This window comes from Geotrypetes seraphini, chromosome 3 (assembly GCF_902459505.1).
Source record: "Geotrypetes seraphini chromosome 3, aGeoSer1.1, whole genome shotgun sequence".
NCBI lineage: Eukaryota > Metazoa > Chordata > Amphibia > Gymnophiona > Dermophiidae > Geotrypetes > Geotrypetes seraphini.
In genome coordinates this window covers 67,870,110-67,894,351 of record NC_047086.1, presented here as the reverse complement: position 1 = coordinate 67,894,351, position 24,242 = coordinate 67,870,110, and the positions used below count along the sequence as shown (strand labels likewise).

At 43.4% G+C, this 24,242-nt stretch overlaps 1 protein-coding gene across 4 annotated transcripts in view; it reads left to right on the top strand.

The window, feature by feature from the left end:
- Positions 1-24,242, top strand: part of MLIP (muscular LMNA interacting protein) — a 163,924-nt gene that overhangs the window by 112,207 nt on the left and 27,475 nt on the right. For 3 of the 4 annotated variants that reach the window (XM_033939978.1, XM_033939974.1, XM_033939977.1), the window contains 2 exons: positions 13,340-13,384; positions 23,497-23,541. In XM_033939978.1, the coding sequence (XP_033795869.1) occupies positions 13,340-13,384; positions 23,497-23,541 (90 nt within the window). The remainder of the gene's footprint in view (positions 1-13,339; positions 13,385-23,496; positions 23,542-24,242) is intronic. The other variant, XM_033939975.1, reaches the window with a different exon arrangement.

Sequence of the window (24,242 nt, the reverse complement as noted above, 5' to 3'; positions counted from 1 at the left end):
TATGTGGAGAGTGATGAGGAAAAAGCAAATGTGCTAAACAAATACTTCTGTTCTGTGTTCACGGAAGAAAATTCTGGAGAAGGACTGAGATTGTCTGGCAAAGTAACACGAGAAAATGGAGTAGATTCTGCGCTGTTCACGGAGGAGAGTGTTTATGAGCAACTTGAAAAACTGAAGGTGGACATAGCGATGGAACCGGATGGGATCCATCCCAGGATACTGAGGGAGCTCAGAGAGGTTCTGGCAAGTCCTATTAAAGACTTGTTCAACAAATCTCTGGAGATGGGAGTGGTTCCTGGGGACTGGAGGAGAGCGGATGTGGTCCCTATTCACAAAAGTGGGTACAGGGATGAAGCGGGAAACTACAGGCCGGTGAGCCTCACTTCGGTTGTTGGAAAAATAATGGAAGTGTTGCTGAAAGAAATGATAGTGTACTTCCTTGGCTCTAATAGGTTACAAGATCCGAGGCAACATGGCTTTACAAAAGGTAAATCATGCCAAACGAATCTGATTGAATTTTTTGATTGGGTGACCGGAGAGCTGGATCGAGGACATATTCTAGATATAATTTACTTAGATTTCAGCAAATCCTTTGATACATTTCCTCATAGGAGGCTGTTGAACAAACTTGAAGGGCTGAAGTTAGGACCCAAAGTGGTTAACTGGGTTAGAAACTGGCTGTCAGACAGACGCCAGAGGGTGGTGGTTAATGGAAGTCGCTCGGAGGAAGGAAAGGTGAGTAGTGGAGTCCCTCAGGGTTCGGTGCTGGGACCGATCCTGTTCAATATGTTTGTGAGTAACATTACTGATGAGTTAGAAGGAAAAGTTTGCCTTTTTGCAGATGATACCAAGATTTGTAACAGGGTAGACACCGAAGAGGGAGCGTAAAATATGAAAAAGGATCTGCAAAAATTAGAGGAATGGTCTATGCAAAGAAATGCAGAGTAATGCATTTGGGGATTAATAATCGGAAGGAGCCTTATATGCTGGGAGGTGAGAAGCTGATATGCATGGATGGGGAGAGGGATCTTGGGGTGATAGGTGTCCGAAGATCAAAAGGCGAAAAAACAGTGTGACAAGGCGGTGGCTGCCTCCAGAAGGCTATATAAACAGAGGCGTAGTCAGTAGAAGGAAGAAGGTGTTGATGCCCCTGTATAGGTCGTTGGTGAAGCCCCACATGGAGTATTATCTTCAGTTTTAGAGACCGTATCTAGCGAAGGACGTAAGAAGACTTGAAGCGGTCCAGAGGAGGGCGACGAAAATGATAGGAGGCTTGCGCCAGAAGTCGTATGAGGAGAGACTGGAAGTACTGAATATATATACCCTAGAGGAAAGGAGGAACAGGGGAGATATGATTCAGACGTTCAAATACTTGAAGGATATTAACGTAGAACAAAATCTTTTACAGAAAAAGGAAAATGGTAAAACCAGAGGACATAATTTGAGGTTGAGGGATGGTAGATTCAAGAGCAATGTTAGGAAATTCTACTTTACAGAGAGAATGGTAGATGCCTGGAATGTGCTCCCAAGAGAGATGGTGGAGAGGAAAACGGTGACGGAGTTCAAAGAAGCATGGGATGAACACAGAGGATTTAGAATCAGAAAATAATATTAAATATTGAACTAAGGCCAGTACTGGGCAGACTTGCACGATCTGTGTCTGTATATGGCCGTTTGGGGGAGGATGGGCTGGGGAGGGCTTAAATGGATGGGAAGGTGTAGATGGGCTGAAGTCGGTTTTGACGGAGATTTCAGCAGTTGGAACCCAAACATAGTATCGGGTACAGCTTTGGATTCTTGCCCAGAAATAGCTAAGAAGAAAAAATATAAAATGAATCAGGTTGGGCAGACTGGATGGGCCATTTGGGTTTTTATCTGCCGTCAAATACTATGTTAGCATGATGTTTGTATATAGGGAGAGGAATCGCCAGTAAGAAAAAGGAGGTGATGGTACCCCAATATAAGATGCTGTTGAGACCTCATTTAGGGGTTCTTTTACTAAAACTGTAGGAAAAATTTGGCCTTATACAAGAATTACCCATGCGCTAAGGCAGACATGGGCAAACTACAGCCCGCGAGCCAAATCAGGCCCATTTAGTTTTTTAACCCGGCCCATGGCGTCAGAGGAGGCTGTAGTTTGCCCTTATCTACAGCATAAGGCAGGGTTTCTAAACGTGCAGTACTTGGGCTGCCCATTCATCTGCTCGCTACCGCCGGTTACCCACTATATTTGCTTACAGCCCTGCTGGTGCTGCGAAGAGAAGGGCCAGGCACGTACCCACAAGCCTTCTCCCGACGTCAATTCTGACTTTGGAGCGAAGGTCCAGGATTGGCTGGCCCAGACCTTCTCTCCTACAATAGAATTGATGTCGGGAGAAGGCTTGCCGGTACGCACCTGGCCCTTCCATTCGTTGCGGCATCAGTGAGGCCGTAAGTAATATAGTGGGCGAGCGGCGGCAATGAGAGGACGGACGGGTGGAAAGTGAGCGGACGGACAGATGGGCAGGTGCCAGACTGGGAGGGGGGAGGAGGAATCGGGGGCGGTTCGGCTTGGGGGCAGGAAGGCTTTGGCGCGACTTCAGGGGATGGTGGGAAGTGATTAAATGCAGTAGTGCAGGTTGGCTTGGGGGGGAGGAAGGGGGCACTAAGGACATAGTAAGGAGACAGTGGGGCATTAAGGATATAGGAAGGAGGCACTGGGGGCATAGGAAGGAGGCACTGGGGCACTAAGGACATAGGAAGGGGCACCAAGGACATAGGAAGGAGGCAATGGGGCACCAAGGACATAGGAGGATTCAGCGGTTGGCAGCCACGGGAGTGCTGTTTCCTCCTGCAGCATCAGACCGTGCCCCCCCCCCACCCGGTCGCCCAACCCCTCTGTCAAATTTAAGAACTCATTGTGGCCCACGGGTCAAAAAGTTTACCCATCCCTGCGCTAAGGTCATTTTCTCACAGTTGGAAAATGGCCAATTTTCTATTTTTTGGAATTTCAAACAAAAAGTCCCAAAAAGGAGAATAACACTCAAAAGTAAAATACAAAATCTCCTTAAATTATAACACCAAAAGAACACTGGCAAAAAAGAACATCACTTAAGAAAAGTGAGAAAAGTTCAGTAACTGATAAGTAGCAGTCACTGTTCAAATATACTATCTTCCCCCCCCCTCCCTTTTATAAAACCGTAGTGTGGTTTTTAGTGCTGGCTGCAGTGGTAACAGTTTTGACACTTATAGAACATAAGAAACGCCTTCACCGGATCAGACCTAGGTCCATCTAGTCTGGCGATCCACACACGCGGAGGCCCAGTTAGATGCTTTCTGTTGGAGACTCGGATTCTTATGAGCGTTGGAGCTGTTACCGCAGTGGCCGGCGCTAAAACCTGCACTATGGTTTTGTAAAGGGGGGAGTTAGTAAAAGCCCTAACAATGAACATAATCCCCTGCCACGATCAGCAGGGAATCCCACAAGATGCCACTCCCAGATGACCAATCCCTTCTAATGGCACCCCCTGCAACATCCCTGGCAGGAGGGATACCCACTCCTCCCTGCCGGCACCCCGCTTAACATCCCTGGTAAGAGGGATGCCCAGTTCCTCCTGCCGGAACACTCCCCCCCAAAGATCGCTAGAAGGGTTTCCCAGTCCCTGCTGTCAGAACCCGCCCCCCTGAAGACATGCTCCACCTCCACCTCGACCATTCCAAACCCACCCAGACCCCCTATACATATTTCTCACAGGCTGGCCAGAAGGATGTTTACTCTTTCCGGCTGGTAGGCCCACCTCCACAGAATAGCGGGCTTTCCCCTTCCCAGTGCATCTTGGGATGCACCCGGGAGGGGGGGCTAAGGCCTTGATTGGCTCAGGTGCCAACCAGAATCATAGGCCTCCATCCTAGTGCATTCTGGGAATAGCCAGGGGGTGGGAGTTCGGTCGGTTGCCGGGTGGGGGTGGGAGTGGGCATCCCTCCTGTCGCCTGACTTTATGGGGGGGGGGAGCTCCCTGCCACTGCAGTTGCCACTAAGCTGATCGCAGCAGGGAAATTCCCTTGCCGCAATCAGCTCAGCAGCAACACAATTCTCTAACCAGCGCCTGTGACACAGACGTTGGTTAGAGAATCGGGGTGGTTAGATGGGATTAAATGGGGTTAGGCGTCTGTCCATTAGACATCTGTACAGGATGTCCATGTGCGATTCTCAAAAGCCGCTTAGGTGGCCACTGAGACCAGGTGTCCTATACCGAATCAGGCCCTTAGTGTCCTGTGCCCAAACAAATAAACAACTTGTTCACTTAACTTTGAAGTGCTAGAGATGCACCAAAATTTGCATCAAGTTCCAACTCAAAATGTGATTGAAATTAGTCCAACTGCTGGTTACTCATGTCTTGACGAGAGCCCCAATTCATCTACTGCTTCAAGGACGTTCCTCAGCTGAAGCAGACCATTCTCTTCCATAACATAGATAGAACTGGCTGTTGCAAAATACTCAGTCTTAGGGCTTACCAAATGCACTGAGATCCCCTCCTTGTATTGCACTGAAATTAACAAACCCAGGATTAAAAAACATGACATCATCAAAAAGAAGAACAAACTTTATAAACAATATAGTTGCATACAAACTAAAAATTTCACCCAACTGAAAAATTCCTTATCACAAAGAAACTCATGCGAAGAGATGGAACATTATCATCATTGTCAAATAATTGCATTCCACTAAACAAAACCATTTGGACTAAAGGGTTTAATGGTCTGTAAACAATGAATCCAAAATTGTTCTCTACAAGCCACATGTTGTATATAATTGCCACCTCTAGCAGAAGGTAGGACTGCTTCAACGACAAACCATTTGATATCAGAAAAAAGATGTCCAAAACTGAACAAAATAGCTTAGCATAGGAGCCGTCATTGTCTAAGTGTGCACTTTTACTTCGATGCTCAATTAAGCGTGTTCCAACTTTTCTATATAACAATGATGAAAATTTGCCATCTTTTTACATGAGTTTCTTTGTGCTAAGGAATTTTTTTCAATTGAGTGAAATTTTTACATATTGTATGTAACTATATTGTTCATAAAGCTTGTTCTTGTTTTTGATGATGTCATACCTTTTTTGATACCGGGTTTGTTCGTTTCAGTGCAGTATAAGGAAGGAATCCCAGTGCGTTAGGTAAGCCCTGAGATTTGAGTATTTTGCAACAGCCAGTGCCCTATGTGGAGGAAGAGAATAGTCTGCTTGAGCTGAGGAACATCCCTGAATCAGTAGGCAAAATGGGATTCCCATTGGACATGAGAAGCCAACAGTCAAACTAATTTGGATTATATTTTGAGTTGGAATTTGGTGCACATCTGGGCACAGGACACTTTCTAACTCTATATATTTTAGACACTGACCCAATTTAAAACAATCTGATTGGTGTGTGTATTGAAAGAGATCATTTACGATGTAACTTTACGTACACTGTTCAGGGCTTTTGCCTCTGTAATATAGCGTACTTCAGCAGCGACTTCTGCCTATCAGTTACTAAACTTTTCTTGAGTGGTGTTCTTTTTGTGCCAGTGTTCTTTTGGTGTTATAATTTGAGGAGAACTTCTTTTTCACTCATGCACTAACATTGCCATCAGCACACAGCCTTTAATAAAAATTAGTGTGTGAGCACTTACCCCCATCTAGTCTGTAGATGTTCAATGGAGAGTGTGGCACAACAATCAGAAGAAGAGTGGATTAATTATGGCCACAGAATTGTACTATAGGTACAAGATCCTTTATCCAAAATCCTTGGGACAAGGCATATTTTGGGTTTTGGAATTTTTCAGTTTTTGGAATGTTAATGTTAAGACAGACCATAAGACCGTATAATTTCCACAAAACTTTTTTTTAATTTCAAAATAAGGCAAACATTAAACATTTCAAGCAGTACTAAATATGGATGGGGGCTCCAATAAAGGCACCCGGGGTGGAGGTGGGGGGATGATGTTAAAAGGCAGGGGAGGTACAGGAAGATAAGCTGCGGCTAATACCATGGGGCAGCTTATCTTCCGTTTTTTAAACATAGGCCGCCCTTTTCTGCAGCCTATACATGGGTGCGGCCTGTGCAGAGTGGTGGCCTATATGCGGGGAAATAGGTATATGTTTGCCAGCATATTCCGGCTTACAACTTTAAAAGTCTGCACTTTACTTATAAGAAGTAAAATGTTAAATTTACCATTTCTTTTGAAGATCACACAGAACTGAAAACATATTTGTGCAGATACCTTGACTGAGCACCTGCTGTCCTGAGGTGAATGCGATAACTTTGAAGTACTGTATTTTCCTTCTATGAAAACTACAGGGCAGTTTGAAGCAAATGCAAAATGATGTGCTCATGTAAATGCACAATACAAATCAGATGTGTATTTCTCTAATGAATATACATAACTGAAAATACCCTGGTGGAGAAAATGTCCTGATGTATCAACTTCTGCAAAATATCAGTACCTCAAGTCTTTTGGTTCACAGCCAGATATCCTGAGGTAACTACAATAAACAACTTTGATGTGTATTCCTTCAAGGAATAATCAAAACTGCAAGCAGTTTTGTGCAAATGAAATCTGATGACCTAATGTAAATGCAATGCACAATATCACCGAATAAGCAAAGCTGGTTTGTGGAATACCCTGACGGAGAAATCTGTCCTGATGTGACCGTGATAAACAACTTCAGCAAACATGGTTTCCCTAGCCCCCTTGCCTTTTAACTTCATGTCCTGAGGTAAATGCAGTAGAAACTTCAATGTGTATTCCTTCAATGAATACTCGGAACTGAAACCAGTTTTTGTGCAGAGCTAAACGCCATTTTGTGGAATGGGTACCTATGTGCCATTTTTTTTTGTGAAAATGCAGAACTGAAAGCTATTTGTGGAAATACCCAGATAGAGAAATCTGTCTTGATGTGCATGTAATAAACAGGTACACTGAGGAGAGCGCGCAGGACATTGGCACGCCGCTGCGTGCTGACACCTGCGCAGGATGAAAGCACACAGCTGGTTCTGCTGCTTTTACACCTTACCATTAGCATTCTGAGGGGAGGTGGGGCGGAACCCACCAGTACACTTATAACTGCTCCCGTTGGGGGGGGGGAATGGCTATTTTCTCGCTGTTGGAGTGTTCAGAAGTTTTAAGTGTAGTGTGGTGTTTACCCCCCACCACACACACACCAACACCCCTCAGTGGGAGTGCAAGCTATTATAAATGTAGTGGGGGGTTTTCCCACCCCCCCTCAGAACGGTACAGGTAAGGCATAAAAGCAGCAGAACCGGTGGTGCGCTTTCGTACGGTTGGCAGGTGTAGGTGTGCAATTGTCGGCACGTGAATGACTGACGTGCTTTTGACGTGCCACCAATAAACCACTTCTACCAACAATTTGGGTATATCAGTATGCCACTGCTGCATGGGCTAAGAACTTTTCAGCACCCCCTCGTATTACAGGCTAGAATGTACTATTTTTGTTTTAACATCTTTGGGTGATGGGAGGAGGTTGGTGACCAGTGGGGGGGAGGTGGGGGGGTCATGTCTTAAGCCCTCCATTGGTTATCTGGTAATTTGGGGCACCTTTTCAGCATTTAGATGCTTTTAAAACAGGTCTATCTCCAAACATCTAAAAAAAAGCCCAGGACCAAAATTTTGTTAAAGGTTTCATTAGGCCTGATGAGCATCCAAGTCCTAAGCCCGCCCTAAGCCTACCCAAAACACGCCTCTAACATGCCCCCTTAAGATTTGGATGCACTGGAGACAAAACAGAAAGTCTGTTTTGAGAATACCCACTTGAACGTTTTGACTAGTAAGACATCCAACTGCTGTCTTTTGGACATCTATCCTTTTTAAAAATGAGCCCCATAAGATATATTGTATGGATTATTTCCATTGTATACATATATCCATTATGAATATTCCAAGAACCAGTCAAGTTCCTGGCTCTTGAAAAATGAAATTGGCCTCCCCTATCATCTAATGACAAATTTTCTATTTACTTATTCTGGTTCTTTATCTTTTTAACTGAAAAATAAAAATTCAGAAATACAGCAAAATAAAACAACAACAACAATATACCTAAAACCAAATCAATTAAAAATAAAACTACATTTTCTAAAAAAAGATCATACATACATTGGAAAAGCTCAAACATCCAGACTTTAGCAGTTTGTGAAAGCTTAACACATCTTGCTCCAAACTGAAAGAACAAGGAATAGAGTTTCATAAACTAGAAGCACCTCAGCTAAAATTGGAATTTTTCGTTGTCAGTTTAACAGCAAAGACAGATGGATCTTCTAACAAACACTACTGAGAGGAGCAAAGTACCTCATTTCATAATGGTTCAAGTGCTATAACAAATATAGAGCACCAGCTGATATGTACTAATTTTGACATCAGCATACCGGTACATTTTAAATTAACATTGTCACCACTACTGCTAAATATCAGGACCTACCATTTAACTCTCTACTCATCTGGAAGACAATGGGAATTATAGTCCACTCAAGTTTCAAGTTTATTATTTTTCTTAATTAATCGCTTAATCAAATTCAAAGCGATGGACATTTAAAAAATAGTCAATAAGAAACAAACAGTACAGACTATAAATAATTACAGTGGGTAAATTACTAATACATATTTACATTACATAGGGTAAGATAGGGTTTTGAAATACATTTGATTAAAGAAAAGCAAAACAAAGGAAAAACACAATAGGGAAAACATTTTAACACTAAGGTATAAACTAATAAAATTACTGACTTTAAAAATTATTGAATTAAGTATTAAAAGCATCGTTAAAAAGAAATGTTTTTAAATTACTTTTAAATTTTACCAAATCTTGCTCATTTCGTAAATAAATTGGAAGAGCGTTCCAGGTCTGTGGTGCGGTTACCAAAAATATAAACTGCCGTCTGGTGTTTATAATCTTCAATGATGGAATGGTCAGTAAATTTTGTTCAATAGATCTTAAGGTTCTGCTTGGGTGATATGGTATTAATAGTTTGTGTATGAATGCAGGAGTCTTATACAGTAGAGACTTGAAAGTAAGCAAACAAAGTTTATATGTTATCCGATGGATAACAGGAAGCCAGTGTGTGTTTTTTAAAAGAGGTGTAACATGATCGAATTTTCTGGATTTGGTGATGAGTTTTATGGAAACATTTTGGCTGCTAATTGAAAAACAATGTATATTCAAAGGCCTAGTAATGGTACCGGCTTATATGGCCTCCAAATATCCGCCCTACATTCTGAATTGACTGCTTCACTAGCAAGAAGAAAACTGATTACACATGCCCTCAGGACGCATCCTCCACCTTGAGACAACCCAGAAAAGATCTCACTCGCACTACTTACCACGCCTCTGGAATAAACTACCTTCCCACATATGAACATAAGAATAGCCTTACTGGGTCAGACCAATGGTCCATCAAGCCCAGTAGCCTGCTCCCATGGTGACTAACCCAGGTCACTAGTACCTGGCCAAAATTCAAAGAGTAGCAACATTCCATGCTACCAATCCAGGGCAAGCAGAGGCTTCCCTCATGTCTTAATAACAGACTATGAACATTTCCTCCAGGAATTTGTCCAAACCTTTCTTAATGCCAGCTACGCTATCCGCTTTTACCACAACCTCTGGCAACATGTTCCAGAGCTGAACTATTCTCTGAGTGAAAAAATATTTCCTCCTATTGGTTTTAAAAGTATTTCCCTGTAACTTCGTTGAGTGTCCCTCCCCGAAAGTCTACCAACCCAAATTTCCTGGACCTTCGGAGAAAGGGAACAAAACCTCCACTTTCTTGAGTCTCAAACGCTGATGTGCTTCGTCCTACCACACTGTCGCCCATCATATAATGCTTTATCTTACTAAATCCCCTCTGCTGGTATAATGTATAACAACAAACAAAAAATTCAACTTAACTGCAGTCAAATATCAAAACGAAGAACAAAAAGAGCAGAGACTGCATTGATGATGTACAGGACGCTAAGACTTTATTAAGGATGGAGTTGGTCCGAGATAGGCTACTAAATTGGTTGGTGTATAGGGACAGACTTAAAGATTTCAATATGTATACTTTGGAGGAAAGGTGGGAGAGGGGAGATACGATAGAGATTTTTAAATACCTACGTGGTATAAATGTGCATGAGGTGAATTTCTTTCATTTGATAGGAAGTTCTGGAATAAGAGGGCATAGGATGAAGTTAAGAGGTGATAGGCTCAGGAGTGATCTAAGGACATACCTTTTTATAGAAAGGGTGGTAGATGTGTGAAATAGTCTACCGGTAGAGATGATGGAGACAAAGACTATGGGCTCCTTTTACAAAGGAGCGCTAAGCATTTTAGTGTGTGGATATCCACATGCTAAACGCTAACGCGTGCATGTTAGTCTATAGATGCATTAGCAGTTAGCATACATGTATATTTAGTGCACGCTAAATGCATGCTAAAATGCATAGTGCACCTTAGTAAAACAGGGAGTATGTCTAAGTTCAAGAAGGTGTGAGATAGGCACATGGGATCTCTAAGGAAAAGGAGGGCGGATGCTGTAGATGGGCGGACTGAATGGACTATTTGGCCTTTATTTGCCATCTTATTCCTATGTTTCTATATAACTTATCCAATAGTGGCAATTAGAAATCTTCACATTTAACTCGAGCTTCTTCAAGACTGAAGTCAAATTTCCCAGAGTTGATGAAGTTTCTAGGCAAGACAAGATCAGCTAAGGGGATTGAGTCTTGGGACAACAGTTGCGAAACAAATTTGTGTTGGTCATCACTCCTTTTAGTATGTTTTGATACTAAGATAAGTGATTGTTTTTCTCAAGATTGAAGTAGAAGAACTTTTGAAGAAGTCATAAAGTAAGTACACAGGCCCTGATTCTATAAAAAAAATGCCTACCGTTGGGCACATAGACCAGTGCGCCTAGCCGATCTAGGCACCTAACTTAATATATTAATTGGTTCATTTGACGCTGTTAATTGAGCAGTGCCATTAAAAAAATTAATTTTTGGTTAGGTGCCTAACTCCGTAGGCACCATGTAGGTGTCAACAAAAAGATGGCTACCAGTGGCTACCAATGCCTTACCAAAAAGTAGGCATGGTTAGGGCAGAGTTTGGGCATGCATTGCCTTAGTCATTGGTTGGCATTGATGTTAGTTGTCAGTAAATTAGGGCAAGAAAACCCTGGCCTGATAGACCAACGCCTAATATTATGATACCTATTGCCACCTAAGTTGAGTCAGGTACCACTAGGCACAATTTTACAAATGGTGCCTAGCAGTTGACTACGGCACCTAGTGGTACCTAGCTGTTTGGCGCCATATATAGAATCTGGCCCACATTGCATAGATTACATGCATACTTTGAAGCAAACTTGTGTTAAAAATGATGGGCTAATGACAACTGCATGGTGAAATTAGCTCTCATGATAACGGGAAGCTTACCTCTGATGGTCCAAAAACTTTTTCACAGGATATAAGTTATGATTAGGAGATGATTATTTGAATATCCCAACTAAAACATAGTGTTCAAATAAGCCTGCAGATGGCATTTGGCCAATTGGTCATTTCAGTTGCAGTAAAAATGACCTTAGTGCATGGGAAAGATCTGCCTAAGGATGCACTAAAGCCACATTTTACTCTAGCTTAATAAAATGACCTCTGTGTAAATGGGGGGGGGGGGGGGGGGGAGAGGAGGGAAAGACTCTAATTTAGAGTGTCAAATATAGAAAAGGGGGATAAAGGGTCTCAGAAACCCGCTTGATTGAACACATAAATGTGTGATATCAAGACTGAATGGGTTAGAGTCTCAATCATTGACCCTTATCTCTACCTCCTCCCTAGTGTTTTACTTAAATCTTACTGTTACTGATTAATTATATAGTCAACTTTTTATAAAACTTTATAACAGTAAGTATTTCACTTATCTTTAGTGTGCAGAGTCACTAGCCTGCCCCGACGGGACCCGTTTCGCCATACAAAGGCTTTGTCAAGGGTTCTAAGGGAGCTATTTTGAGGCATCCTTCCTCATTTAGGGGCTAGGTTTTGTTAACGATTGAGACTCTAACCCATTCATTCTTGATATCACACATTTATGTGTTCAATCAAGCGGGTTTCTGAGACCCTTTACTCCCCTTTTCTATATATGACACTCTAAAGTAGTGTGATTTGTATTTGTGGATGGTTCCAGTTAATCCCACTTTACCATCTTCCTTATCCTGTTGGAAAAAAAGGCTCTCCCATAATACAGTCAGTTACAATTATACTGCACTGAAGTATGATAGTGAATTTATCAATATTTTATATTTGCAATAATAAATACATATAAATACACTCTGTTTCAGGATTTTCTAACACCATTGTAGTGTCTTCTCTGGGACATCGTGCTTGCAGTAACTGTGGGCTCCTTTTACGAAGGCGGCGTTAGCGGTTTAACGCGCATAATAGCGTGCGTTAAACTGCCGGCTGCGCTAGCCGCTATCACCTCCTCTTGAGCAGGTAGTGGTTTTTTAGCTAGCGCAGGAGTTAGCGCGTGATTAAAAGTCACGTGGCTTCGTAAAAGAAGCCCTGTATGCACAGTATTATCAAACTGAAAAATGAATCTGAATTTAAGGAATCATTTCTGTTGTATAATAATATGAAAAAGTAAATTTTGAAAGTCATAACAGTATATGTAACTCTAAGAGGAAATAAAAAACAAATTTTCATTTTAATTTGCAGTATATCCATACTCAGTGGCATAGTAAGGGGGGGCGTACCGCCCCAGGCACCATCTTTTCAAGGGTACCGGTATCAACGCTTCTCCTACTCTCTGCTCCCTTTCTGCGAATCTCTTAAAATATTCGCTGGCACGAGCAGCAAAACCTACCTGCTGCTCGCGCAGGCCTCAGCTGCCTTCTGATGTCACATCCTGGTCGTGGGACCAGGAAGTGATGTCACATGGGAACCGATGCTGGCATGAGCAGCAGGTGGAAGATGATGCTTGTGCAAGTGAGCATTTCAAGAGGTATGCGGGAGGTGGGGGAGGTGCTCAAGCAGTGAGTGGCGGGGGGGCACATGGCATGGTGAAGAAGTGCAGGGGGGCGCATGCTGGACGCCACTGGCCTGGGCACCAGCTTCCTTAGCTACGCCCCTGTCCATACTTGTTTGCTTATTTCTCACACATGCATTTGAAAGTCACAGGTGAGGTGCAATGGGAATCTTCTAGCATCCAGATAAATTAAAGTTAGATTGTTGCCATCTTAGCTACTAGTTTGAAGAATCACAGATATGAGTCAAATGAAACATCTGGTTTCTCATTGCTTTGGTCGTTTAATTACGTTAATCCTTCTTTTGTGAATACAGATGGCTATGACTGTGCCGAAAGCTGCTGGACGGGAAACTAGATATGTAAGCATTTTTGTAATTTTCATTAGTGAATGATTTGGCTATATAAATCCTTATTCAATTAATGGAATTAATGATACAGAAACAAAGAAATCAAAGCTCTTCTAATCTACTGTATATATTAACAACAAAAGGAATCAAAAGAATCCACATTTTTATCACAGCAATGATTAAGTTTATTTAAGAGTTGAAAATAAAAGGATAGATTATTAACATTCCATTCTTAAAATATTTTAATACTTTAAGATCCAATAATTTTGCCGTGACAGCACCTTCCCTTTGGAATTCCATTCCCAACTATATAAGGGAAGAAACTTCCATAGGCCCTATCAAGATTAAGTTGAAGACTTTCCTATTCATAGACGCTTTTGAGACATAACTGCCCTCGTTAGGGCAACAATTTCTTCGTTATTTTTCAGGTCTACCCTTTCCTTATTGTTCTTCCCTTATTTGTTCTTTTCTTTACTGATTGTAGTTCTCCCCTTCTTCCTCTTGTTACTTTTGTTTGTCTGGTGTTATGTACGTTTGTTTTTACTGACATATGTTTTTACTGGCATATCCCCTGTAATGATATGTTCTGTTTTTAATCAATTGTTTTTATGTCATTGTATGCTGACAATTAATTTTATTGTACACCGCTTTGAATTTTAGATTAAGCGGTATAACAAATTTCAGGATTTCCCCAATGAATATGCATGAGATCTATTAGCATACAATGAAAGCAAATAGATCTCATACATATTCATTAGGGAAATCCTGAAAACCCGACTGGATTGCGGCCCTCAAGGAGGGACTTTTGACACCCCCGCTCTAGAGCATTCTATTGATACTTATATACTTCAACCACTATTGGCCATCTATGGCATAAACTATCAAAGCTACTCGTATAATATCACCAACCCTTCCAATTGTAATTTTTCTTTTTGATAGTTTCCAACTCAAATAGCAAATTCCTCTCAAAGATCCCCTATGTTTTTGGTTTTCTTTTTTAGATTCTTGATATGCTGTTTAAAGCTGTTTATATATTACATACAGGTACTTTATCTGTCCCCAGTGGGCTCACAATTTAGGTCTTTATATCTGGTATAATGGAGGTTTTAGGGGGTTTACCTGGAATCACAAGGAGCTGCAATGGGAATTCAACCTAGTCCCGTCCCCCCGTCACATTCTCATCCCACTGTACTGGGCTCCTCCTCTCATTTTAGCTCTATATTTAATATAATGGATCTTTATGGCTCTGTTTTAGGAAGAACTTGTCCCACTGTAGATAAAGGTCAACCGAAACCAAGATTCTTGCCTTTGACCGAAACTGAATTTGCAGCAGCTGAAATTTGATGATTGGTTTTAGCTGAAACTGAAACAAAAAATATCACCTCCTTCCCCACCCCCAGGCAGAGAAAAGATTCTACCAGGCTGCTGGTACTACCCCCCTGCATGCAGAGACCAGGTCACCTGCAGAGACTAGGCCACCTGCTATGCCCCACCAGAAAGAGGCCCTACTTTTAACTGCCCTGAATGTCTAGTGGTCTTTTCAGAGTATTCATATTCAAGTCTTCCAGTCTGCTCATGTACGTCTTTTGATGCAAGCTCCATACCATTTTTGTCACCTTCCTCTGGGCTGCTTCAAGTCTTTTTTACATCCTTAGCAAGATACGACCTCAAAAACAGAACACAATATTCCAAGTTTGGCCCTAGAAAATCCAATGGCCCTGGGAATCATACCTGGGATAGGATGAATCTCACATCATTCTTAGAATCTTCACTAGATATTATTACCCATAGAACAATGTTAGTAGTAACTGAACACATCATTTGAGATGTTGCTGCACCATGGAGCGATATAAGGGCATTATAACATTCTCATCTTTGTTTTCCATTCCTTTCCTGATAATTCCTAACATTCTATTTGCTTTCTTAGCTGTTGCCGCACACTGAGCTGATGGTCTCAATGTATCCTCAATGATGACACCTAGATTCTTTTTCTGGGTGATGACTCCTTACATGGCTATATTTTGGGTTCCTCTTTCTCACACGCAACACTTTGCACTTGCTCGCATTAAACGTCATCTGTCATTTAATATCCAGTCTCGCCAGTTCCTCTTGCAATTTAACAAATTTGAACTTTGTGTCTTCAGAAAATTTAATGATCTCACTAGGTTATTTCCATATCTAGAAGTGGAGGAGTGATTTAGTGGTCATAATCCCTGTCTTAGCACCCTGAAGTTGTGGGCTCAGTCTCTGCACTGCTTCTTGTTACTCTGCGCAAGTCATTTAACCCTCCATTTCTCCAGGTACTGTAGAAACATAGAAACATAGAAAGATGACGGCAGATAAGGGCCATATAGCCCATCAAGTGTGCCAACACTATTTACCCACCCTCTTAAGTCTTCTGACCCCTTAAGTATAATTGTAATTATACTGTCACTCTACTGACCCGCTCATTCAAGTCCTAGTGACCCTATCCCTTGGCATGACCTCGTAGGGATCCCACATGGGTATCCCATTTGTTCTTGAAGTCTGGGATGCTGCGTGCCTCGACCACCTGCACTGGAAGCTTGTTTCAATGCTCGATCACTCTCTCCGTGAAGAAGTACTTCCTGGCGTCTCCACGAAACTTCCCTCCCCTGAGTTTGAGCGGATGTCCTCTTGTGGTCGAGGGTCCCCTGAGAAGAAAGATATCCTCTTCCACCTCGACCCGTCCCGTGATGTACTTAAATGTCTCTATCATGTCTCCCCTCTCCCTATGCTCTTCAAGAGTGTAGAGCTGCAATTTGCTCAGTCTTTCCTCGTACGGGAGACCCTTTAGCCCCGAGACCATCCTGGTGGCCATCCGCTGAACCGACTCAATTCTGAGCACATCCTTACGGTAATGTGGCCTCCAGAATTGCACACAGTACTCCAGATGAGGTCTCACCATGGCTCTGTACAATGGCATCATGACTTCAGGTTTCCTGTTGACGAAGCTTCTCTTGATACAACCTATCATCTGCCGTGCTTTAGATGAAGCCTTCTCCACTTGAGTGGCTGCTTTCATGTCAGCACTGATGATTACTCCTAAGTCTTGTTCTGCCGTAGTCCTGGTTAAAGTTTCTCCATTCAGGGTGTAAGTTCTGCAAGGATTTCCGTTACCGAGATGCATGACCTTACATTTCTTGGCGTTAAAGCCCAGCTGCCACATCAAGGACCAACTTTCTAAAGTACGCAGGTCTTGCTCCATAGCATCTTGTAGATTATGGCCGTTTACTATATTGCATAGTTTGGCGTCATCAGCTAATAAGGTTACTTTGCCTTGAAGCCCTTGAGTCAGATCCCCAATGAATATGTTGAAGAGGAGTGGGCCCAGGACCGAACCCTGTGGCACTCCGCTAGTCACCTCTGACATTTTAGAGAGGGTACCGTTAACTACCACCCTCTGAAGTCTGCCATTAAGCCAATCTTTAACCCATGCAGTTAGAGTCTCTCCTAATCCCATCGATTTCATCTTGTTCAGCAGCCTGCGGTGTGGGACGCTGTCGAACGCTTTGCTGAAGTCCAGGTACACGACGTTCAAGGACTCTCCTGAGTCCAGTCTTCTTGTTACCCAGTCAAAGAAGTTGATTAGATTTGACTGGCATGACCTACCCTTGGTGAATCCATGTTGGCTGGGATCCCGGAGATTTCCCTCATTCAGGATCGTATCTAATTTATACTTAATTAGTGTTTCCATGAGTTTACACACTATTGAGGTGAGGCTTACCGGTCTATAGTTTGCAGCCTCAGCCTTGCAACCCTTTTTATGTAGAGGAACGACGTTGGCTGTTTTCCAATCTAACGGAACTTTCCCCGTACTTAGTGAGAGATTGAAGAGCACTGCCAACGGTTCCGCCAGAACGTCTCTCAATTCTCTGAGCACTCTTGGGTGTAAATTGTCCGGTCCCATGGCCTTGTTTACCTTTAGCCTTGCCAGTTCGTTGTAAACGTCCCCAGGTGTGAACTCAAAATTCTGAAACGGGTCATCCACGTCTTGTTTTATCATCAACTGTGGTCCGTGTCCCGGTGCTTCGCAGGTGAAGACTGAGCAGAAATATTCATTTAGTAGTTCTGCTTTTTCTGAATCCACCACCGTGTAGTTCCCGTCCGGTTGTCTAAGGCGTACTATACCGTCTGTATTCCTTTTCCTATCACTGATATACCTAAAGAAGGATTTGTCCCCTTTTTTAATGTTCTTTGCCAGAGTTTCTTCCACTCGAAGTTTGGCCTCCCTAACTGCTGTTTTGACCGTTTTGCAGATCTGGTCTTATATTCTACTTTAGTTTCTCTTCTCTGCGTACGTTTGTAGGAAAGAAATGCTTTTTTCTTTTCCTTAATGAGGTGCGAGATCTCTTCAGTGAACCATTGGGGTTTGTTGTTTCTTTGTCGTTTATCTACTGATTTTATGTAGCGATTAGTTGCTTCGTGTAAGGATGATTTCAGGTACGACCACATAGTTTCCACATTGCTGGTCCCTGCATGGTCCTGCAGCGTCTGATGAACGAAATCCCCCATGCGTGCGAAGTCGGTGCCCCGGAATTGGAGCACCTTTGTTTTTGTAATTGATTTAGGGGATCCTTTCCCAAGGTTGAACCATACCATGTTATGGTCGCTGGAGGCTAGCGTATCTCCTACCGAGACCTCTGAGACGCTTTCCCCGTTGGTGAGTACCAGGTCTAGGATCGCCTGGGCTCTAGTGGGTTCCGTTACCATCTGTCTGAGATGTACTCCTTTTATGGAGGTCAAAAGCCTCCTGCTGCTGCTGGTTGTTGCTGAAAATGTGTTCCAGTCTGCATCAGGTATGTTGAAGTCCCCTAGCAGTACAGTGTCGCCCCGTAGAGTTATATTCTCTATGTCTTCAATTAATTCTGCGTCCATGTCTTCCGGTTGTCTTGGAGGTCTGTATACCACTCCAAGATACAGGCATTTTTTGCCACCTCTTGCCAGGTTTACCCAGAGGGATTCCCCGGTATACTTGACATCAGTGATCCTGGTGGTTTTGATGTCCTCTTTAATGTATAGTGCTACCCCTCCACCTAACCTGCCCTCTCTGTCCTGACCAAGTAAATTGTACCCCGGTATAGCCATATCCCACCCATGTGCGTCCGTGAACCAAGTCTCGGATATTGCCACCACGTCCAGGTTGGCATCCCTTATTTCAGTTTCCAGTTCTAGAATTTTATTGCCTAAACTGTGTGCATTAACATACATGGCCCTCCACACTTTGTGTTTGCTGAGTCCCTGTAAGGCTATTCCTGACTGAGTCTGTGTGGCTCCTAGAGAACTGTTTGCATATTGGGTCCTTACCTCGGAAACAGAGTGTCGACTCGTCCCATCAGGATAGTTCCTTTCCACACCAGTATATGAGTAGGTCCCCTCCCCCAACTTACCTAGTTTAAAGCCCTGCGAATCAGGCGGGCTAGTCGGTGTCCGAAGACGTTCTTACCTCTGCTGGTCAAATGGAGTCCGTCTGGTCCCTGTAGTCCCTGCAGCGCCTCTCTATGATCCAGCAATCCGAAGTTCATATCTCGACACCATCCTTGTAGCCATTCGTTCGTTCTCTGGATGCATTCATCTCTGGCTCTTCCCTTGCCTCTAACTGGGAGGATTGATGAGAAGACTTCCTGCGCACTTGTCTGCTTCAGCCTCTCACCCAAGGCTCCGAAGTCTCTGGTGATGGTCTCTGGGGTGTTCCTGGCAGTGTCATTCGTACCTATATGGATAAGAAGCATAGGAAAATGGTCATGAGGTGTAAGTAGTTTACCCAGGCTGGTGGTGACGTCCCGTATTTTGGCTCCAGGCAGACAGCAAACCTCTCTTGAGTGAGCATCCGGTCTGCAGATTGGTCCCTCGGTGCCCCTCAGCATGGAGTCCCCAATGACTATAACTCTGCGCTTCTTCCGTTGTGGAGGGGGAAGTCGGTCAGCAGATGGGGTTGCGTGTTGGGCCTGCTCCTGTTCTTCGTGCTGGGCCTGCTCCTGTACCTCGTCGGCAGCTTCTTCCTGAAGAATCTGGAATCTATTCTTCAGGACGAGTTGAGGGGTTGATGTAGGGTTGGCCTGTTGGGAAGAAAAAGAAGAGGATGAAGAGATTGAAAAAAGGGGGGGGATCTTCTATGTTTACCTGTGGAAGAGGTCACCAACTGCCAGGTGTCATTGCCGCCAGCCATTTCCTGTATCCCGAATGTTGTCTTCAAAGCTGATGATTTGGGTGTCTCAAGAATGGACTTGTCGTGGGTCTGCTCTGTAATTTGGGACAACTCCTGAACGACTCCGTCGATGTAGGCTTCATCCTCTCGGATGCTTCTCAGGTGAACCACCTCCTCCCTGAGGCTCCACAGTTCCTGCATGAGGGCTCCATCCAGCTGAGCAGCCTCCTCTGTCTGCGTGGAGACTGTAGTGTAGTGCCCGGGGGTGGATTCGGTCTGCACGGAGACCTCTGTCCACCGTCCTGAGTCCTCCTCCCTTTGTACGCCGTCCGTGATCTCTTCCAGGGTCCCCATGGTGGCTGGAATGCTGGATTTGATTGTAGCCTTGGCGCTTCTAGTCCTCCCTGCCATTTCCAAGTTGCAAATTAGATCTGCCTGTCAGTAATTAGAAAAAGAAAAGAGAGTTAGAAAAATCCTACTGAGAGCTAGTGCGAGATTATGAAAGATTTGGGTGTCTGAGAGAATACGAAGTTAGGAGCTAAGGATATCTGAAAGGGTTGGCTGAATGTGAGTGTGAGTTAGCTCTGCGTGCAGCTATATGAAAGAATAGAAAGAGAAGAGAATGACAACAGAAGAAAAGAGTGTTTTTTTGTTTTTTTAGTTAGAAGTTTATGATTCGCTGCTGGGCTGCCTGGGCTCCTTCCAAGGCTCCTACGCAAAGGCTGCGCGCCGAACGGCCACGTGCCGTTGGCACCCCCCCTCTTAAGGGGGAGTCCGGGCGCCGATCTTGCTGTCGCGGCTGATGACGCGGGTGGGCGGAGCTAACTCTCGCCGCTACCAGCTCCTCACCGCCGCGTTTCTCCTTGCGCTCCCTGCAGTTCTTCTCTCCCTCTGCCACGCGGCTGCTGTGGCTTCCTCCTCGCCCGGCTCCCTTCTCTTAAGGGGGAGTCCGGGCGCCGATCTTGCTGTCGCGGCTGATGATGCGGGTGGGCGGAGCTAACTCTCGCCGCTACCCGCTCCTCACTGCCGCGTTTCTCCTTGCACTCTCTGCAGTTCTTCTCTCCCTCTGCCACGCGGCTGCTGTGGCTTCCTCCTCGCCCGGCTCCCTTCTCTTATGGGGGAGTCCGGGCGCCGATCTTGCTGTCGCGGCTGATGACGCGGGTGGGCGGAGCTAACTCTCGCCGCTACCCGCTCCTCACCGCCGCGTTTCTCCTTGCGCTCCCTGCAGTTCTTCTTTCCCTCTGCCACGCGGCTGCTGTGGCTTCCTCCTCGCCCGGCTCCCTTCTCTAGTTGGATTGTGAGTCTGCCAGGACAGATAGAATGAAATACCTGAATGTAAACCACTTTGAACTTAAGTGGTATATAAAAAATGTAAATAGATAAATATGAGAAAGCAGCAGTCCAAGCAGAAACATCTGGAGAATCCCACCATTTACCCTTCTCCATTGAGAACATTGACCATTTAACCTTACTCTCTGTTTTCTACCTTTTAACCAGTTCCTAATCCATAGTAGGACATTACCTTATATCCTGTGACTTTCTAATTTCCTCAGAAGTCTTTCATGAAGTTCTTTGTCAAATGGATTTTGAAAATCCAGATGTACAATATCAATTGGCTCACCTTTATCCACATGTTTATTCACCCCTTCACAGATTTCCCTTGACTAAATCTATGACATTAATCCATGTTTATGTGTATGCTCTGTAATTTCATTCATTGTTATACTCTCTACCATTTTGTCTGGCACTGACATTAGATTTACTGGTCTATAATTTCTCAGATCACCACACTGGAACCCTTTTTTAAAATTGACATTATATTGGCCACCCTCCAGTCTTGCAGTACCATGATGGATTTTAAAGATAAATTATAAATGACTAACAATAGCTTTGTAAGTTCATTTTTCAATTCTATCAGTACTCTGGGATGTATACCATCCGGTCCAGCCAATTTGCCCCATTACATCTTCTAGTGTTACAGAGATTTCATAAGCATTGAATACCATTTCTGGCACTGGTATTTATTTATTTTTCACAGAAGAACTCAAAACGGGTTACAGAGTTACAAGCTTCCTACATTCAGTGGTGGGTGATTACAGAGTTGCAGGGTTACATGCTAGATATATTCTATGGGGTGTAAGTAAGTTGCAGGTGGATAGAATCAGGGTCTATATACAATGAGTAAGGAATATGGGTGGAACAGAAATATGGGTAATGTATTAGAGGATGCTCCCCCACATCTTCCTCGGTGAAGACTGAAGCAAGGAATTCATTTAATCTCTCTGCTATAGCCTTATCTTCCCTGAATGACCCTTTTACCCCTTGATCATTTAGGCCCTGATTTGGCAAAAAGCTTCTAAAATTAGGCATGATATGGACGCCCGAGGTTGCTTAGTATTATGTAGGATGCCCAAATCGAGTTATTTCCCAAACCATGCCATTCTACGCCCACGCCTATTGAGTTAGGTGTGAGTTTTAAACATGAGCGTCCATGAAATTGTGACAGCGTCTACAAAGTGGCGTCTACGTTCTTTGGACACTTAAGTACAATTATCATTTGTTAAGACCCTTAATTGGCTCATTAACCACTTAGTTTGGATGTCTTAAGCACGTCTAACTTTAGGCATGACTTAGGTGCCCTTTATAGAATCGGGGCCTTAGTGATCCAACTGATTTATTTACTGGTTTCTTGCTTCTAATATACCAAAAAAGGTCTATACTATGGAGTTCATTCTCAAAAAAGATAGACATCCAAAAGACAGCATAAACTGGCACTTGGACATCTTATTAGTCAAAACGTCCAAGTTGGCATTTTCAAAACTGACTTTCCAGACATCTTTCCAGTTGTTTTGTCTCCAGTGTGTCTAAATCTTAAGAGGGCTTTTAGAGGTATGCTTGGGCGGGCTTAGTTTGGGCTTAGGACTTGGACATTATGGATGGATAATCAAACTTAACAAATCAACCAGACATTTGGAATTAGACCTATTTTAAAAAGGAATACGGGTCTAAAAGGTGCCCAAACTGACCAGATGACCACTAAAGAAGTTAAGGCATGACCCCCCTTATGCCCCCAATGGTCACCAAGCCCCCTTCCACCACCCTAAGTAGTGACTCCCCCCCCCAGTACATTCCAGCCTATTTTACAGCTTCAGATGGGCATACAGACAGCTAATCAGAGGGGCTCTCTAGGGGGTACTGTAGTGAATGTCAATTTAAAAGTCCCAGGTACACATAGAAACATTGTGGCAGATAAAGGCCAAATGGCCTATCCAGTCTGCCCATCAGCAGTAACCGTTATCTCTTCCTCTCTCTAAGAGATTCCATGTGCCTATCTCACGCTTTCTTGAATTCAGAAACGGGCTTTATCTCCACCAAAGCTTCCGGGAGACTGTTCCACGCATCTACCACCCTTTCTGTAAAAAATTTCCTTAGATTACTCCTAAGCCTGTCACCTCTTAACTTCATCCTAATTCCTCTCATTCCAAAGCTTCTCTTCAAATGAAAGAGACTCGACTCACGCGCATTTACATCATGTAGGTATTTAAACTTCTCTTGAACAAAAGAAAAAGAAGGGGGCTGGCCTCGAAAATAACACAGGAACAAAGGAGATGCAAGAGAGATGCATAAGCCAACCAGCAGTTACATTTATTTCAAACCAACATAAATTCAAAAGCGGTATAAGAGTCCTAGGTCTTTAAAAAGTCCATTAAAAGTCCCAAGAAGTGGAATCCTAGGAAAGTCCCAACCAGGATTCAGGTTTCGGCAAGCAAGCCTTCCTCTGGACCAAGTAAATGTAATGGAATTATTTTGCCATGTCATGTTCCTTATTTAGTTCAGAATTATTTCTCTGGTTTTCTTGTTTTCTGAACAAGTATTTTTTTTTGTATTGCTATTCAATTGTTATTGTCATATTAAACCAGCTAGCTTATTTATGTGAGGCTTATTTTGTGTTTTACAGGCTGTGCTATGCTCACCAGTACCAACAAGCACCAAGAGTCAGATGGTATGTATTGTTTTGGAATATTATTTTTCCACAGAAATAATTGAAGTCATTAAATCAATCTTCCTGAAGATGCTCTTGTTTATTTTTCCTAGCTGTATTTTGCCATTGCATGTGTTCTAAACAAGAGCATTTTATTAGCTGCAAAAATGATATTAATACGAGGGCTGATGAAAAGTTCTCAGCCCAACCAACAAAGTTGGGGCAGTTTCCAATGAGGGCAAAACACTAACCCCCTTTTTTACTAAGGTGCGCTAATCGAATTAGCACATACTAAACGCTAACACGTCCACAAACTAACATGCATGTGTTAGCGTTTAGCGTTTTCCACTTTTTTTGTTCCATTGGAAAAGAACAGAATGAAAAGTGGAAAATTGCTGGACTAAGGGCCAGATTCTCAATATTTAAGGTGGCATTTAACACGGTTGCTAAACCGTTTCTAGCAGGTTTAGCACGTATGTATTTTAGTAGCGGATTATCAAAATGGCTTACCGCTGTCTTTTCCGAGCTTCTTAGCAGTCTCCGATTATGCCATGCAAATGGGCTTATCAATATTTAAACAAGCACTCCAATGGATTCTTCAACATTGCCAAATGATTCTCCATGCAGCATCAACTTTTGGTGGCCAAAAATCAGCGACTGGTCCGGTGGTGCCGGTATGGTGCCAGCACTGTGAATAACACATGTCTCGTGTGTGTTTTGAC